Below are 17145 nucleotides of genomic sequence, written 5' to 3' on the forward strand. Positions count from 1 at the left end.
TAAGACTCTATGGGAGAGATGTAGGAAATAGAACTTGAGGAGTCTGTCTTGAGAGAGTAGTGGGTGGTGGGCTTTGTCTTGGTGAGCAGGAGGGGGTTTAGCTTCGCGAATGACGGATAAACTCTCTATGGTTGTACAACTGGTGAATTTCATTCATAAGTCTCTTTGAGAGAGTAGTAGTAGGAAGTGAACTTCATTTGTAAGACTCTGGAACAACGAGGAGTTCTAGCTCTAGTGGTGAGTGAATGGCTGGTAAACCATGTACATGAGACGTAATTAGGAACTTGATATTTGCTTATTGTGTTGCAGGGAGTTGTTGCAGAGTGAGTTCCTTAATGAACAAAGAGATGACATGAAAGAACGTGAAGCAACGATAGAGCTGAGACAAAGGATAAAGGATAAGGAGTTACTGCTAGAATTCCTTTTGTTACTTCAACATAGAAAACAGGAAGTTGCTGAGAAGTTGCAACACACTATCTCTTTTCTGTGCTGCAGAGAAACTGACTTAATTTATTCCAGTCTGCTAATATTTTTATTTTTCCTTTTAAAATGGTTATTTACTATAAATGCTATTTAATTGGAACATTTATGAATCATTTTCCTATGATATTGTTGTTCTTGACATCTCAGCAACAACCATTGATCAAGATGAATCAAGTGTTAAAAATATTCCTTCTTCTGAAAGTGATGGAAGGATGATAATGAACAGATAAGTGATCTATTACAGAAAGCAAAGGTTTGGTGGTGTGCTTGAAGGATGATAATGAACATATAAGTGATGGAAGTCTTTGGTTTCTATAATAGATCATGTATATTTTTCCTCTAAACTTATATTATTTATGCATGTTTTAATTTTGATACAGAATACGAGATAAGGGATTACAATTAACAAAATAATATTTGTAGGAGATTAATAGAATTACAATAAATTAACTAATCAATTGTGATACAAATTAGTGATAAAAGAATTGTGACAAATTAGCTACGGATTAACGAGAAAAAAATTGTAACAAATTAGTTACAGATTAGATACATATTAGTGAAGGAAAAATTACGACAGATTAGCAAGAAAAAAATCGCGACAGATTAGCTACGTATTAGCGAGAACAAAATTGCGACAAATTAGCTACAAATTAGCGACAACAGAATTGCGACAGATTAGCTACGGATTAGCGACAATAGAATTGCGACAGATTAACTACGGATTAGCGAAAATAGAATTGCGACAGATTTGCTACGGATTAGCGATAACAAAATTACGACAGATTAGTTACGGATTAGCTAGAAATTTTAAAACTTTTTCACTTCAATTAAAGATGGAATAGAGAGGGATTAGCTACGAATTAGCTAGAAATTGTAAAGCTTTTCTACTTCAATTAGAAGGGAATAGAGAGGGATTAGCTATGAATTAGCTACAAATTAGCTACGGATTTGATCCCTCTCTAATTAGCTACGGAAAATTCTCTAGCAATTTGATAGTTAATCTGTCGCAAAATAGTTTAGCTACGAAATTTTCCATAGCTAATATATAAAATTTTTGTAGTTAAGCAATGTAAGTTGAACTTATAGAACAAAAGACTCTATTAACATAACTGTAGTTGTGACACTGTTGTCAGAGAATTATCATTAGGTGAGTTACGGAAAAGTCTTATAACTATATAATTGACATCACTCTCAACCCAAAACCTTAAGGCAATGAGTTTATGGGTCTTGATCCTTATATGGTGTTCTACTTTCTCATTTCTGGTCAATGTGGAACTTAGACTCACACTTGAATTCCTAATGTTAATTGAGTGGTAAAATCATTAATCTAACCGTGCAAACCAAGATTTATGCTAATTAAGGAAAATATATAGCATAATATCTTTAATCTGACAACATTTTATTTCTGACAACATCAATATAAGATGTCTAAATAAATCATGAAACAAATCATTTTTTTTTTATGCCTATATGTAAAATGGCCATCGTACTTGGAAGGAAAATTCATTCCTTCCTTTTTTACTATTTGAAACCTCCGTGAATATACATTGAGTATACATCCCTTAATAAATGTAATATTTTTATTGACTAATTAAGCAATAAAAAGAAACAACCCCTTTTTTTTATCATGAAATCTTGAGATAAAATAGTTGTGATATAATAACTGAATACACAACGGAAAGGTAACACTAATGATGCATAATACTATTAAATTGAGTTTCGCTAAATTAGATTAAAAGTATCTTGGGATTTTGCAAGTTGTAATCCACAAGATTTTATCTACGGAAACAAAAGTTAAAGTAGCTTAAATTTCTGGAATAAAAAACCTAATTAAATATAAAATTAAGTACTACGTGAAAAGGAAACAAAAAACATAACAGATGTTTTATATATAATATGAAAATTGGAATGTGATAAATCAACATTTGCATATGGAAACTACCAATAAATTTGAAGACTATATTTTAATTTCGAAGGTAGAAATTAAAGTTAAGGTTCAATAAATTGAAGATAAGATTGACATTTATAACCTAAAACTTAAAATAATCTACATGAAAAAAAAAATGAAAAATACATACGAAAAGGGTTGATGGGGATAATTCTTCATCATAAATGTTCCAAAAGAAGGTCATATTTAAACCTAGTTAATAAAGTTTAATTGAAGTACTATATATGCATTACTCAATCCTCTTAAGTACAATCACAAGAGTTAGATAACAGTAGAAAAAAAAATAATATATATATATATATATATATATATATAAAACTCAAATCATGGCTAATAAAGAAGATGATTAGAAAAAATGATAAATTTGTTGAAAATTTAAATATGAGGGAAAGAATCATTATTGCCAAAAAACATGTATACCTTATTTAATGAACATTTAAACTTCATAACATGAGTTATCCTTTGCTTGTAAGGTGAAGTTCTTGATTGATATGTCTTGATTGGAATGTCTTTTTTTGTTGTTGTTTATTTATTATTCAAAAATAGTTAATGAGGTTTTTAGTATAACAAAACAATTATTTTTATTAAACTGGTGTATTTTTATTTATGTACAAGAATTAAATACTGTTTCCATAAACTTGCATTTCTATGTTAAGAATATTTTTTCTTAATTTCATGAACTTACATCGATCTTTAATAGATCTTTTAAATATTATATCATCTTTCCTCATTGTCCATTCATCTAAGTATAATAAAGAGATCATTAAACGTAACATATAATATTTATTTATAACTTGAATAACAAAATACTTATTCTCATCTATTTTTTTTTTTTTGTAAAAAAAAAAAAAAAACTTCCCTTTTGACTTATAATAGTATCCACAAGTGCGTATTTTTTTCAATTGGAATATTTACTGCCACTTTAAACTAAAAATGCATCCATTAAAGTATTTGAAGATAACAAGTGAATTAAATGCTTGAAATAACAATTTGTTAATTAATAACGAAAAATATTGTCAATTTTGAAAATGAAAATTTGTATTTTATAGATAATTTTATTATTTTATCACAAAATTTATAATAAAAGAATTTTAATTAAATTGAGTAATAAAAAATAAAAAATAACAAAATTTCAATATATTTAATTTCTAATAAAGACCATATTTTCAATAAAGATTTATATATATATATATATATATATATATATAAATTCTGAGTTAAAACTAATTGTAAAAATTCTTTTACATAATTTTTGAAAGTTATTATACAAAAGTTTATACACATGAATCATTGAAAAGAATAAAGAAAACCCTGTAGGCTCCATCTTCAAAATACTATCGACCGTTAAGGAGAGGGGCGCGTGAGTGACATGACAGTGGTAACATCATGAACAGTAAAAAACCATTCCTGTCACTATCATCTGCTCTCACTGCTAACGTTAACCTTTTTATGTTAATATTTTATATTGTTTGTTGTCCAAAAGTGTGTGCATGTAAGAGACAAAGCCACTCCATTCTCTATGCAACGGGCTTCTCCGAAAGTACATAATCGCTTTTTGTGTGCGAAAGAACAGGGCAAAAAGAAAATTCCAAATAAAAAGGTTACCTAGATATACGTATACGTGTACGGTATATAGTATAAGTCCTTTTCTTTTGATGTTTTCTTACGCCAAAAGCTGTATACTAGTAGTTCTGCACCATACGTATACGCGCGTCTTTCTTGTTCTTCAATCCATTTCTCTTTCTCTTTCTCTTTCTATCTCTCATTTGTGTTTCTCGTTTTTGGTCAGAGTCAACAATAACATAACAACCCCTCCCTACTTTCTCGAGTATTGAATAGAAAACTCTTCCCACAACTCGCATTAAGAAAACCGCCCCAATATTTTATTTTGCATTATTCGTGTCAAAGGTTCAAACTTTCTGCTGCCTCTGCTTCTGCTTCCCCAGGGTAAGAATCTCCTTTCCACTTTATAGCAATTGGTTCTGGCCCTTTTGTGATTGGATCCAAATCCTAGAGCTTTTCTCCGCTGGGTGGCTTGATTCTAGGTTTGGGTGGGGAAATGATGGGAAATTAGGGCTTGGGTCTGGAATTTTTCATCATTTCTAACGAAAAATTGTTCCTTGTTGTGTCCATACGTTGTTAAAGTTTCACTTTGAGCGTGTTTGATCATCTGGGTAGGTGGTTTGTGTGTCATTTCACACCCAGGCAGCTGTAATTGTATAAATCCAATGGCTGTGTTTTCATTGTAAAATTTGTAGAAATTAGGGTTCAGGCTTAGGTGAAAGCCTCGACCTTTGGTTTTTTCATTGCCTTAATCAACATTAGAAATGTCTTCTGCTGGTGTCACCATCCTTAACCCTGTTCCAAGGGAACTGTTACTGTCTTCAAATGGATACCATACTCCACTGCACTTGTCATTGGATCATGAGTTTATTTTCATATTTCTCTCCCATTCTGGATCCTTGACTCCGATGCGAGTCCTTCCATACGATACCATTGAGTCCGTGAAACTCAAAATCCAAAAGGCTGAGGGGCTTCCTTCATTGACAAACAAACAAAAGTTGGTTTGTGATGGACGAGAGCTAGCTCGGAGCAATTCCCTGCTGAAGGACTATGGGGTTACTGAAGGAAATGTTTTGCATTTGGTGATTAGGCTGTCGGATCTCCAGACAATCAGTGTGAGAACCTCTTCTGGAAAAGACTTTACCTTTCAGGTGGAGAGATGCAGAGATGTTGGGTATGTTAAGCAGCAGATTGCAAAAAAGGAGAAGCGCTTTGCTGATCCTGAACATCAGGAGGTTGTGTGTAACGGGGAGCTGCTTGAAGATCAGAGGGTTATTGATGATATCTGTAGTAAATATAATGATGCAGTGATTCATCTTTTTGTTAGAGTGAAATATGCAGAAGTTAGGACAGGACAAGATGAGTTGTCGGTCAATGTGAAGGAGTTGAATGGTACAGAAGATTACGATGTTAGTGAAAATAATTGTAGGAGAGAACGTGATGTTAGTAAAGAAGAGGAGGGAAGGGAGGATGCAGCCATCGAGCCAAGTGTGCCGAGGAAGGCTCTTGATAGAGATCTTTTGGAGCCTGTCATTGTTAATAAGAAAATTGAATTGGCTTCAGAGGTTTGGAATATGATAAACATGACATACGAAGGACTAAACAGTGGAAATTATCCAATCAGATCTGCAGAGGGTACAGGGGGAGCTTACTTTATGCTTGATTCAACCGGGCAAAACTATGTATCTGTTTTCAAGCCCATTGATGAAGAGCCAATGGCTGTGAATAACCCTAGAGGTTTACCTTTCTCAGCAGATGGTGAAGGCTTAAAGAAAGGTACTAGAGTTGGTCAGGGAGCGTTCAGGGAAGTTGCAGCTTATATTTTGGACCATCCAATGAGTGGTCATCGATCATTATTTGGTGACCAGAAGGGCTTTGCTGGGGTTCCTCCAACTGTTATGGTTAAGTGCTTGCATGAAGGATTTAACCATCCTGGGGAATTGACTACTAAGCTTGGCTCCTTGCAAATGTTCATGGAGAACAATGGAAGCTGCGAGGATATGGGTCCTGGGGCTTTTCCAGTGAAGGAAGTGCATAAAATTACTGTTCTGGACATGAGGCTCGCAAATGCAGATAGACATGCTGGCAATATTTTGATCGGCAAAGAGGAGGAAAATGGCCAGGCTGTGTTGATTCCAATTGATCATGGATACTGCTTGCCCACTAGTGTAAGCACCTTATTTTTATTGTTCAGTTCAGTTGTTTTGTTTTCTCAATTGTTCTCTCTTAATGCATCTTATGGTGCTTTATAGTGCTCTTGGTGTGAAATGCTTAAACTTGGGTTTTCTCCTGCTTGGTTTCTGGTGGTAAATGATTTGTTTACAGATTGCAGAACTCTTATGGTGCTTTATTTGGCTGGGGTTATTTTTAGAGTACATTGTTTTTGTTTCTTTTCTTTTTTAATGAACTGTGCTGCTCTATATTTTTTTCCTAGCATGTCAGAAGGATATGCCTTTTCAGGTGCTATTCTTCTCAACTACTATGTTCATTTCATAAAAAGTTGTTATTTTGAGAAGTGGGAAACATTATTCTCTTGGTGCAATCACAACCTGTTTTGAAAGAAGCCTGATTCATGTAGCTGACCTCTCCCAAGGCTGTGATGTTACAAGTTTTGAAAAATGTTATATTATATTCTCTTCTTTTTTTCTTGTTAGTGATATTTTGTGGAGTACAGATTCTCTTCCTGATTTTTTGGTGTTGTCCTCTACTAAACATTAAAGTTCTTTATAATATATTTTGTCCATTTCGAATGCACAACAGAAGAACGATACTGGAAAATCCGGTAGAGAATTCAAATTCTATTTTGTGCTGATTCTCCCTTGAATCTTTGTCTATACTTCAAGCCAGTTACTTGATATGTTTTTGGCATTCCAACAGTTTGAAGATTGTACCTTTGAATGGCTTTATTGGCCCCAAGCACGCCAACCATACTCCCCTGAGATCATTGATTATATAAGGTCACTGAATGCCGATGAAGACATTGCCCTTTTGAAGTTTCATGGATGGAATCTGCCAGTAGAATGTGCACGCACCCTTCAAATCTCAACCATGCTTCTGAAGAAAGGAGTGGAGAGAGGAATGACCCCTTTTGGCATTGGAAGCCTTATGTGCAGGGAATCCTTGAACAAGGAGTCTGTGATTGAGGGAATTGTAAAGGCAGCTCTGGATTCTGTTCTTCCTGGCACGAGTGAAGAAACATTTCTGGATGCTGTATCTGAAATCATGGACCAGCACCTTGATGAGATTCTGTCATAGAAGTTGGTATATAAGTAATGTCTTGTATAATTGTTTTTTAGTACATATCTATAGCTCAAATGGTTGTTTTTACATTATTTCAAGTATGACTTCCTAGGTCTTGACTTCTAGTATTTCCCGGCATTTCACAAATTCTTTCATTGAAATTTACCTCTTCACTTCTATAAATCCTTTTCCTTTTTTTTGACTTTATAGTTTCACCTTGCTTCTGATTGGATAGAGTTTTATAATTTATAGAAAACTTAAGTATATTGAAGTTTTCATTTCAAATTATTTAATTTTTAAAATGTTTTATTTTGATAATTTTATTACAATTTATTAGTTTTTTTTTTCTTGTTTGAATAAAGTATTTCAATTACCATTAAATACAAAAATTATCACTTCAATCTTAGATACATCTACAAAACAAATAATGATTACAAACTTCTATAAAGAAAAATATTTTGTGAGACATCTACCAAAAAGCTTTACCAATATTAGTTGAAAAAACTTTGACAAATATTAATCAAGAAATACTTTTAATACATAGTGGATAAATAATCCTAATTATGTAATTAGAAAATAATTTGCATAAATAGTAAATATAAAAGTTGAGTGAGATAAATCAAAAAGTAGTTTCCATATCATAAAAAATCTCAGTTGATATTAGCTGAAGAATAGTTTTATCTATGTAAGTCAAGCAAAATATTAGTTGAGAAACAATACTGATTTACATTTTTATTGAAAATCAATTATACCAATATCAACTAAAAATAATATTAGTTGATGTTAGTGTGGAATTCAAAGAGAAGAAATCATATGAACCTAGTGATATTATTACAATTTTCTTAATAATGCCAATTTTGCATACAAATGTGGTGATTCATATTATATAATAATTTTTTGAAACTGAGAGGTGTTAAAGTACATCTCTGGATCAAAGATATGAAATCATTTTCCACCCTTTTCATCATTGAAATGCAAAACTCTCTTAAAGCATATTGCAAACATTTGCTCGAACAAATTTTTCAACAAAAACTTTCAAGAGAAAAGTTAAAAAAATTCATGAGTTAAAATTAATTTATGAATAAATTGAAAAGGAATTTAAAAATTCAGGGTAAAGAACTTTTCAAAATTAATTTAGAAAACATTTTTTTGTGAACGATTGTTTAATGAGTTTAAATTCTCTATTAATTTTTTTAGTACTATCCTTTACTAGACATTAAAAATACATTATATTAATATTTTAAATATTTTTTAATATATTTTAAAACATTAAAATTAGTGATAATCAGTATATTATAAAAACATACTAAAAAACAACACACAAAATTAGCAGAGAATCTAAATTCATGTTTTATAGGTATTGAAATGGAGGATAACCGTTGATATGATAGTAAGGTTGAACTTGGAATCGTGGCAGTGACAATGCAACAGATTAAAATCTCAGAAAATTGCCTCCTCCTTTGACTTTCTCTTTCAGGAAAGATGAGATTTTGGAGAAACCAATTCTTCAAAGTTTTTAAACTGTCTTTAAAACTTACAATGTATAGTTTTTAATTAAAATTGTGTGGTAAACAAGTAATCTTGAAATAGTGAATATCAATTAAGATGTTCAAGTAAAATTTGTCCAAAAACTTGTAATATTTTTTCATTTAATTTTAATTAATTAGGACTTAAAGCTGTATGCACAAACTACATTCAGTCTAGCTTTCAAATCAGAAATACAAAACTGCACCAAATGAGAAGAGACACGAGCATCAATGCCATTTTAAAAATAAAATATTAATTACAATTAGAAAAATATAAATAGGCTTTTGACAGAAAACATAGTTGGCAAAGTTGACAGAGTTATTCAACTTTGACGAAATCATTTCACGTTAATCAGCATTTCTGCTTTTAAAAAGGATCCGCAGCCACCACCTGAACATTGAGGAAGTTTTATTATAAACAATGAATAGTAAATGCATGAAAAAAAATGTAAAAGACATTTATAAGTCCATGCTATCCAAACCCAAGATACATATATGAAGAGTTTATCGACATTAAATGGTGAACAGAGTAACAAATTTTCTTCTACACTTGCATGCCTAGAAAACTATGTAGTAAAAAAGGTTTTCACTTTCAATACCAAAATAAATCAAAATTCCCACTTCTTACTTTTTCTACACATGGAGCTCTAAGTTGGTAACTATATGTTACTCAATATATACAAATCAACTGTGATATATGCTTAGGGTAAACAAAACACAAAAACTAGAATTTTGAAGTAGGATACCACATCTTACTGATGATGTGTTCTCTCCATCCCCTCGTGAGAAGGAAAATCTGGTCAAAAGTATTGTTCTCGAAGCAAGAAAAATCCCTTATTGTGTGAAAGGTTTTTCTGTGTTCGTGTTCAATGTTTAGGTGGAGGACTCTTCACTGTCTTCAACTGGTCAAATTGCTGAAAGTTTCAGAGCCATCACCCCTTTCTGGATTTCTTCAACTTCTTCTTTAACCTTTAAGATACAAATGAGATCAATAAATATATTATACACAATCATGAAATTTTTTATCATGGATTTGGTATAATCTTCTCATATTTTGTATTCTTTTATTTTCTTTTTTCTTTTTAATAAATTTTCATGTGATGAACTTTGAGATGTCAGCATAGCTGAGATGTCAAAATTCATAGTGATACATACCATAATCTTATTTGAAACTTTTATGTTATGTATTTCACACCACTGCAGAACTGTGAAACTACAAAGCAAATATAGTTACCTCTTGATGGAGCGATCATTAAAACCAAAAACTCCTTTCATTAATGTGTTAATGTCCACAGACCGCTCTTTCATCATCATATCATGATACATTTTGCTGCCAATCTCTGTAATCAGTTCATCCACTTCTTCGAGTGGTTGGTCTATATTGAGCTGAAGTTCACCTTTCTTGATGACGGTAACACCAAACCCATTTGCTTTAGCCTCTCGAAAAGCATCCTATGAAATGCAATACAAGTTCAGATAACATCAAAATATTTTACACCCTAAAGACAACATCAACAAAGCCTTGTTCTACTAGGTGAGATCTGCAATATGGATCATACGACATCATTGAGTTTTGTTAAAAACCAAAGCTTTCCTCCTAGCAGAAACCTCCATGGCATTCCACATTTGGTGCCTCCATTTAACAATAAAGATAACATTGGTGAGAGCACACAAATACCTTAGGAGGTCGTGCAACAACGAAGGCATGACCATTTCCCAGCATTTCCATGTGAGCCTGAATTATGTAACAAAGGTTTTTGCAGTCATTAGGATCTTGGAAAGCAATCACATGATGTGGCTTAGGTTCTAATTCAAGATCTCCTGCCATCTCCAACGAATACAGTCCTACTTTCTGCTCTCCCTCCTCAACTGTGTACAATTCGATACACTAACAGAAAATAATCAAATAAATTCAGCATCAATGGATAGAAAAACAGAGAAAATACACCACTGATTCTGTGATTTCATGTGTGCTGGTGAACAAGATGTATACACGTACCAATATGTGTGGAAGATCTAACCACCATAAGTAATCTTCCTCGTCATCGTCTGCATATTCACGATATTTGCTAACCACTGCTTGCGGGCCAAACAACTCCATCTCTCTTTTAACCTTGTTGAGTTTCTTTTCCATGAAACTCTTATTCCTATCGGGGAGTTTGTCCATTAGTTCAGCTGCTTCCTTTATTTCTTTTTCAGTGATCCAGCGATCCAAATCCTTCCCCATATCCTTCATTATGGACTTTACTTCTGGATCTGTCTCATCATTGTAAGAGTCTATAAATCCTTGGGACCATTTCTTCGTGTGCTGCCAATATTCCTTCCCTGATTTTTTGCCAGCTTTAACAGAACCATCACTTCCCTCAATAATAGTCTTTGGATTTTTCAACTTCTTGGTCGGCGCTGCAGGGCCATCAAACTTGTCTTCTGAAGAGGAATCCGAAGATGTTATAGCAAAGCCACCCTCATCCTTCTTCACTGAATTCATGTTTCTGGTGGAACCTGTCTTTCTTTCATCAAGGAATTCATTAAGAAACTCGGGAATTTTCTCTACAGCAGGCCCTTTCCAGCGTGGTATGATTTTCTCCGGTGGGTCATATATGCTAATGCCACCTAGAGGAGTTAAAGACAACTATTAGAATAGTGTTTAAATTTATTCAGAAGAAAATGCTAGTAAATATATTTGGGGAATTTCCAGGAGCATATTAATCCAAAAATGAAGTAGCTAAAATCATTCCAAGAAATGAAAAAGTTGATCAAATTATCTATATCATATAATTTCAGAAACAGGTAAATTACCTGCTCCGTAATCAAGATTTTCAATATTTGAATGGAGCCATTCATGTACGTGAGAAAGTTTCATATTTTCTTTCTCCACTTTTTTTTCAAGACCTCTGAAAAATGTGTCCTTATCTTCATCACTCATCAAATAAAATGGATCCCTTCCAGACAGCTCATTCTCGCGGACTCGAAAGACTATATCTCTAAGATGATCATCTTGCATCCAGTCAAGTTCTCCACCATCTCCAACACCTCTAAGTGATTCCATCTCAGTGGGTATATCTAGAGGTTGATCGACTCCCTCTTTTGCAGCCATGTAGTTATTTCTAAATCCTGCTCTAATTTGCTTCACTATGGGCTCAACTTCATGGAAGTTTTTCTCAAGCCAGTTTTCAGTCTTTTCAGACACCTTTGTCTCTGTACTAATGTCATTAACTTCATCATCTAAAGTGGTACCTGAATTAAGATGGTTTCTTATTTCAGGTTCAACACCAGAAACTTTGAGGTAGTCATCCTCTGTTGTGCCTAATTCCTTATTCTTCTGATCAGAAACTTCAATAGGATTTGTGGCAGGCTTAGAATCTGATAATCCATTTAAAGTACCATTCTCTGGCATTAAAGGTAGCCTTGTCTCTGTACTGATGCTGTTGGTTTTATGGTCTAAAGTGGTGTCATCCTTCATTGGGCTAAATTCCTTATTCTTTGGATTAGAATCTTCAATAGGTTTTGTGGAAGGCTTAGAATCTGATAATCCATTTAAACCATCACTAATGATTTGCTCAACTTCGAGAAGGCTTTTCTCTGGCCAGTTTTCTGGTTTCCCATTTGTTGTACTAGTGCCATTAACTCCACTTTCAAAAGTGGTCACAGACTTTTGATGGTTTCCTGCGCCAGGTTCAACCCCAGAATCTTTGTAGTCATTCTTTATTGGGATTTCCTTATCGTTCAGAGCAGAATCCTCATGATCATTTATTACAGGCTTAGAATCCAATCTTCCATTCAATGTGTCACATCTTGATTCAGTTGTGTTCCTCTTCAAGTTCTGGCTCTTCTGGTCCGTAAAATCATTAACGCTTGAAGACTTAGAATCCAATGTTCCATGATCATTTATTACAGGCTTAGAATCCAATGTTCCATTCAATGTGTCACTTCTTGATCCAGTTGTGTTCATCTTCAAGTTCTGGCTCTTCTGATCCGTAAAATCAATGACACTTGAAGACTTAGAATCCAATGTTCCATGATCATTTATAACAGGCTTAGAATTCAATGTTCCATTCGATGTGTCACTTCTTGATCCAGTTGTGTTCATCTTCAAGTTCTGGCTTTTCTGGTCCTTAAAATCAATAACACTTGAAGACTTCAAATCAGTAATAGTTTCTTTCACGGAATCTAGTTTAGATACGGCGCCAGCACTGGGATTCTGTTTGTCATGTTTTGACGAAAGATAATCCCTGGCTTCCTTAACAGACCGTATGATCCTGCGTTTCTTCTTCACAGAATTTTCATTTGTCATAGATGAGCCATTAATACGAGTACCTAAGGGATTGTCATTTTCTTTATCCTTCAGGTGCACATTATTTTCAGAAAATTCTATTTCTTGTTTCTTGGTTTCCTTATCACCAGAAACTATGACATCCGAAGCATGTACACTATCTTCATCTGCAGGAACTACCTCATGCAGGACTGAATTATCAATGTTCTCTGGGACATCAATAGAAGTTGATTGCAGAATGGCATTACTATCTGCCGTTTCCCTCATAACTTCAATTTGATTATCACTTAAGTTGTCATCTTGTTCGCTCTTCCTTTTTATGAATTCATTATCATCAGATGATTTCCCAATCACCGAGTCGTCCATTTCCAAATCCTTGTTAACTACAACATTGTCTCTTCCCTCAATTTTCCGTGCCTGCCTAGCCATTTCTTTTATTTCTTGAACTTTATAATCCATCTCCATGGATATAGTTTTTTTTATTTTATCAGACGAATCACCTACTACCAGTTTATCAGAAGATCCCTTAGCTTTCAAAATATTATTCCTTAGTTGTTCCTTATCTAACTTAGGCCTTTTTATGTCCACCACCGGTGTCTCCGAAGGTTCAACAATAACTTCAACAGCACCCTTCATCAACTTTTCTTTCTCCTTTCTCGCCTTCACCTTCCTCCTCATCATTTCCTTCTCCAGTGCTGTATACTCCACCTCCTTATCTCCTTCTCCAAAAGCAAATAACTTCTTCACCACCCACATAACAACCAACACATATAACACAAACCTCCCAACCCTGGAAAGCCTAGGAAGCAATTGAGGCTTCGCAACAAAACCTTGGACAGCCTTAACAAAACCACCCCCCTCCTTACCATGAACCACAAACTTAGCCACAGAACTATTCCTTGCAATCACATTGTTCCCACTCTCCATCTCCCTTGCCATGTTCTTAGCATTCAAAATTTTACTTCTTACTTCAGGGAAGTCCCCAATTACATCCCTCCTAACCTTGCTTCTTTTCAAAATCTCTTCTTCATCAACAAACACCCTCTTGACACCTCCAAGGGAATCTTCATAAACAGTGAACACAGGACCAGACCCTACCCCCCAATACTCAATATCTCTCTTGTACTGGTCAACCCAACTCTCCAACTTATCCCACAAAACAGATTCACCCAAAAGCTTGGACTTTGATTTTTCAGCTTCAACCACACTGTCAACAACGGAATCCCCCTGAACCCCTCCACCACTCTCTTCAACGTCATTACCAGAAACAGAAAGAGGGTCGTTGGGAATCTGATTAGGGATTACCTTGTGATCACGGAGGAGCTTCTTCCTCAGGGAGTTGCGGCGCTTGGTGGGGCGGCCGGAATGCGCCCAAGTTTGAAATTTTACGGCCGTAGAGCGTGACAGGTAGAGTGAGAATGGGGTTCTGCGAAATGGGGATGCGGGTTTGTTATAGTTTGGTGGGAATTTGGGCTTTAGGGTTTTGGGGTGGCAGAAATAAGGGATTGAAAAGTTGGCAGGGTTTGAAATTTTGAGAATGTCCATGGATGAAAAACAAGGTTACAAAGAAATAAGTGACGAGGTCATGGTTTAGTTCAATGAAGCTTTTTTGCTGAACTGTGTATGGAAAGTGAGAAATGAAACCTCAATTTCAGTGAAATCTGTTTAACTGAGATTGCAGATAAACCCCCAAACCCCAAGCAAGACGATAACGCCTTGCACAGACCAAACACGTCGTCGTTTTTGTTGTCTCAGAATGGTCGTGAATAAATTACATATACTTTCAAAAAAATTAAGAATATAAATCAACAAAAGAGATAACTAATAACCTCAAAAATATTAATTTAATCCGATATTTATATCCAGATGAATTTGATTAAGAAAAGGTAATTTTAGTTTTTTTTTTTTAAAACCCAATAAATTTTCTTAAAGTTAATAGTAAATAAATCAAGATATTTTTAAAAATACTAATATCAAACTCATTAATTTTTTTTTCATATAATCTATAATTGAAGTGTTTTTTCTCTCTCCATATTTCATCAATTGTTCTAAAGTTAAATTTTATGTACTTTTAAAAGATAGACCTGTTAAAACTTTTAAAAGACAGTGCAATATAATTGTCATGTTACACACGTAACAGACAAATATAACAATGGAAAAATTCTCAATAGATCATAAAGATTTAATAAAAATTCAACTAAAAATTTTCAAATTTATCATAATTAAGTTTGTAAGTTGTAATTTTAGCTTTGATAAAACAATGTGTCTAAGAAAAATCTTTAACTATTTATTTGCATTCAACCAGGAAAAGAGAAAGTATATAATTTAAAGATGATGGTTTCTTGTGATCATTTATGACATTAAAATACCACAATCAAAATGATTTAGATTTGTATTTAAGGACTTTAATATCATAGTTTAACTTTATAAATGATGTTATTTTATACATGAATAAGTTTGTTACAACTTCTTAGATTCACCATAGATTATATATATATATATATATATATATATATATATATATATATGAGTGGATGGAGATGATAAGGTATACAGTGTCAAATTGGTATATGCTAAGCCGTAAAGTAGTTCAATTGGAGAACAATCAATAGTCTTTGATAGTATATAGAGGGTTAAAGGTGTTCTAGTTGTACTTCATTTAGCATGGTGTGTCATGTTAAATGGTGTACCTACAAAGGTCAACCTTAGACTTAGAGGAGTTTTATTGAACAATCATAATTGTGCCATTTGTGGGGACAGGAAGAAAGTATATAAGTCATTTGTTTTTTAGCTGTAAAGTTGTCAACAAAGTGTGGAACATGTGCAAGAGATGGATAGGGATTTTGAGTGCACAATATAACTAGGCTCAAGAAAATTTTCAACGGTTTCACTTAATTGAGCTTAGTTACAAAGAGAATATAATCTAGAAAGGGTTGTGGATGGCTATCATGTTAAGTATATGGAAACATAAGAACAATTTAGTGTTAAGGAATGCCAAATTCGATGCAAAAGAAACAGTTAGCACATCTCAATTAATAGTGTGGGCATGGCTGAAACATAAAAGTACAAAGGTAAGTTTCTCCTTTTCGAATTGGTGTATGTGGGACTGATTTTAATACCTATAGTCCATGTTTATTATTTTGTTTGTAAGTGGATTTACATACAAAGGATGAATTGGAAGATGGAGGAAACAAAAGTTGTTCATTGTTACAAAAATGTAATGAGTCACCAAGTGTTATCTCAGTCAAAGTGCAGTAGGAGTTATCCTAATTTGGAAAGCAAGCCACTTTGATGACCGATCCTAATGCATTACGTACATTGGTGTGCAAGTGTAGGAAGCAAAAGTAGTCATATAAGATGGAAAGGTAGACTTAGATAATATCTCAAGGATAAATTGTTACCACCCTCGGTTTAGAATGAGTATTTGCATGTATAAAATCTAGATTGGATGGTTTTATGTGGAGATATTTGAATCGTATATGTTAAGATCCAAATAATGATTTATATGAAGACCTTATGTTAGAGAACTTTGTACATATCTTTTTGTATAAAGATTGAAGTACTTCAAATATTTCAAAATATATATATATATATATATATATATATATATATATATGTGTGTGTGTGTGTGTGTGTGTGTGTGTGTGTGTGTGTGTATGTTACAAATAACCATCTCACCATCCTTTTGATATATAACAATCTACAAGGGAAATGATCCAATTGAATTTATTTAACCCATGATGGAACTTAATTAAACCAAAACAAATATAGAAACTAAAATGAATTAAAACCCAAAATATAGGATTAAAATAATAATTAAACACTTTTTTATCTATTATCTTCTATTTTTTGTATAAAAAATGTTAGTTTAATTACTCATTTAATCTTTGTTTTTGTCTAAAAATGTTAAGTTAGTCTTCCAATTTTTTTATTTTAATTTGGTTTCGATTTGTGCAAATTTATACAATTTGATTCTAATTTGTGAAAAATTAATGCAATTTAATATTTTTGTTAAATTTTTCAAAATGGATCAAGAATTCTTCGTCAAAAATAAAGTTGTTAATAATAATACTTTGTTTGAATGTAATTTAATTTGATGAAAAATCTGTAAT

At 33.2% G+C, this 17145-nt stretch overlaps 2 protein-coding genes across 3 annotated transcripts; one reads left to right on the forward strand and one right to left on the reverse strand.

Annotated features, from left to right (window-relative positions):
• The first annotated feature begins 4164 nt into the window (after window positions 1-4164).
• On the forward strand, window positions 4165-7436 carry LOC114167278 (phosphoinositide 4-kinase gamma 4). Its single transcript, XM_028052319.2, has 2 exons — window positions 4165-6162; window positions 6872-7436. The coding sequence occupies exons 1-2, from the start codon at window positions 4759-4761 to the stop codon at window positions 7247-7249; spliced, it is 1782 nt and encodes a 593-aa protein (XP_027908120.1). The 5' UTR covers window positions 4165-4758; the 3' UTR covers window positions 7250-7436.
• Window positions 7437-8961: 1525 nt separating this feature from the next.
• On the reverse strand, window positions 8962-14764 carry LOC114167273 (uncharacterized). 2 transcript variants are annotated; one of them, XR_003600161.2, is made up of 6 exons: window positions 11560-14764; window positions 10760-11373; window positions 10439-10648; window positions 9995-10212; window positions 9507-9729; window positions 8962-9151 (listed from the first exon to the last, which is right to left on the reverse strand). XR_003600161.2 is itself a non-coding variant. In XM_028052310.2 (5 exons), exons 1-5 carry the CDS (start codon window positions 14576-14578, stop codon window positions 9693-9695), a joined length of 4098 nt encoding a protein of 1365 aa, XP_027908111.2. In that variant the 5' UTR covers window positions 14579-14764; the 3' UTR covers window positions 9198-9692. The 2 variants fall into 2 exon arrangements, 1 of the variants encoding a protein (XP_027908111.2); XM_028052310.2 differs by lacking the exon at window positions 8962-9151 and having other exon boundaries at window positions 9198-9729.
• Between the last annotated feature and the right edge of the window lie 2381 nt (window positions 14765-17145).

Source organism: Vigna unguiculata, chromosome 10 (assembly GCF_037176805.1).
Source record: "Vigna unguiculata cultivar grain cowpea cultivar isolate G323 ecotype 2 chromosome 10, ASM3717680v1, whole genome shotgun sequence".
Taxonomy (NCBI): Eukaryota; Viridiplantae; Streptophyta; class Magnoliopsida; order Fabales; family Fabaceae; genus Vigna; species Vigna unguiculata.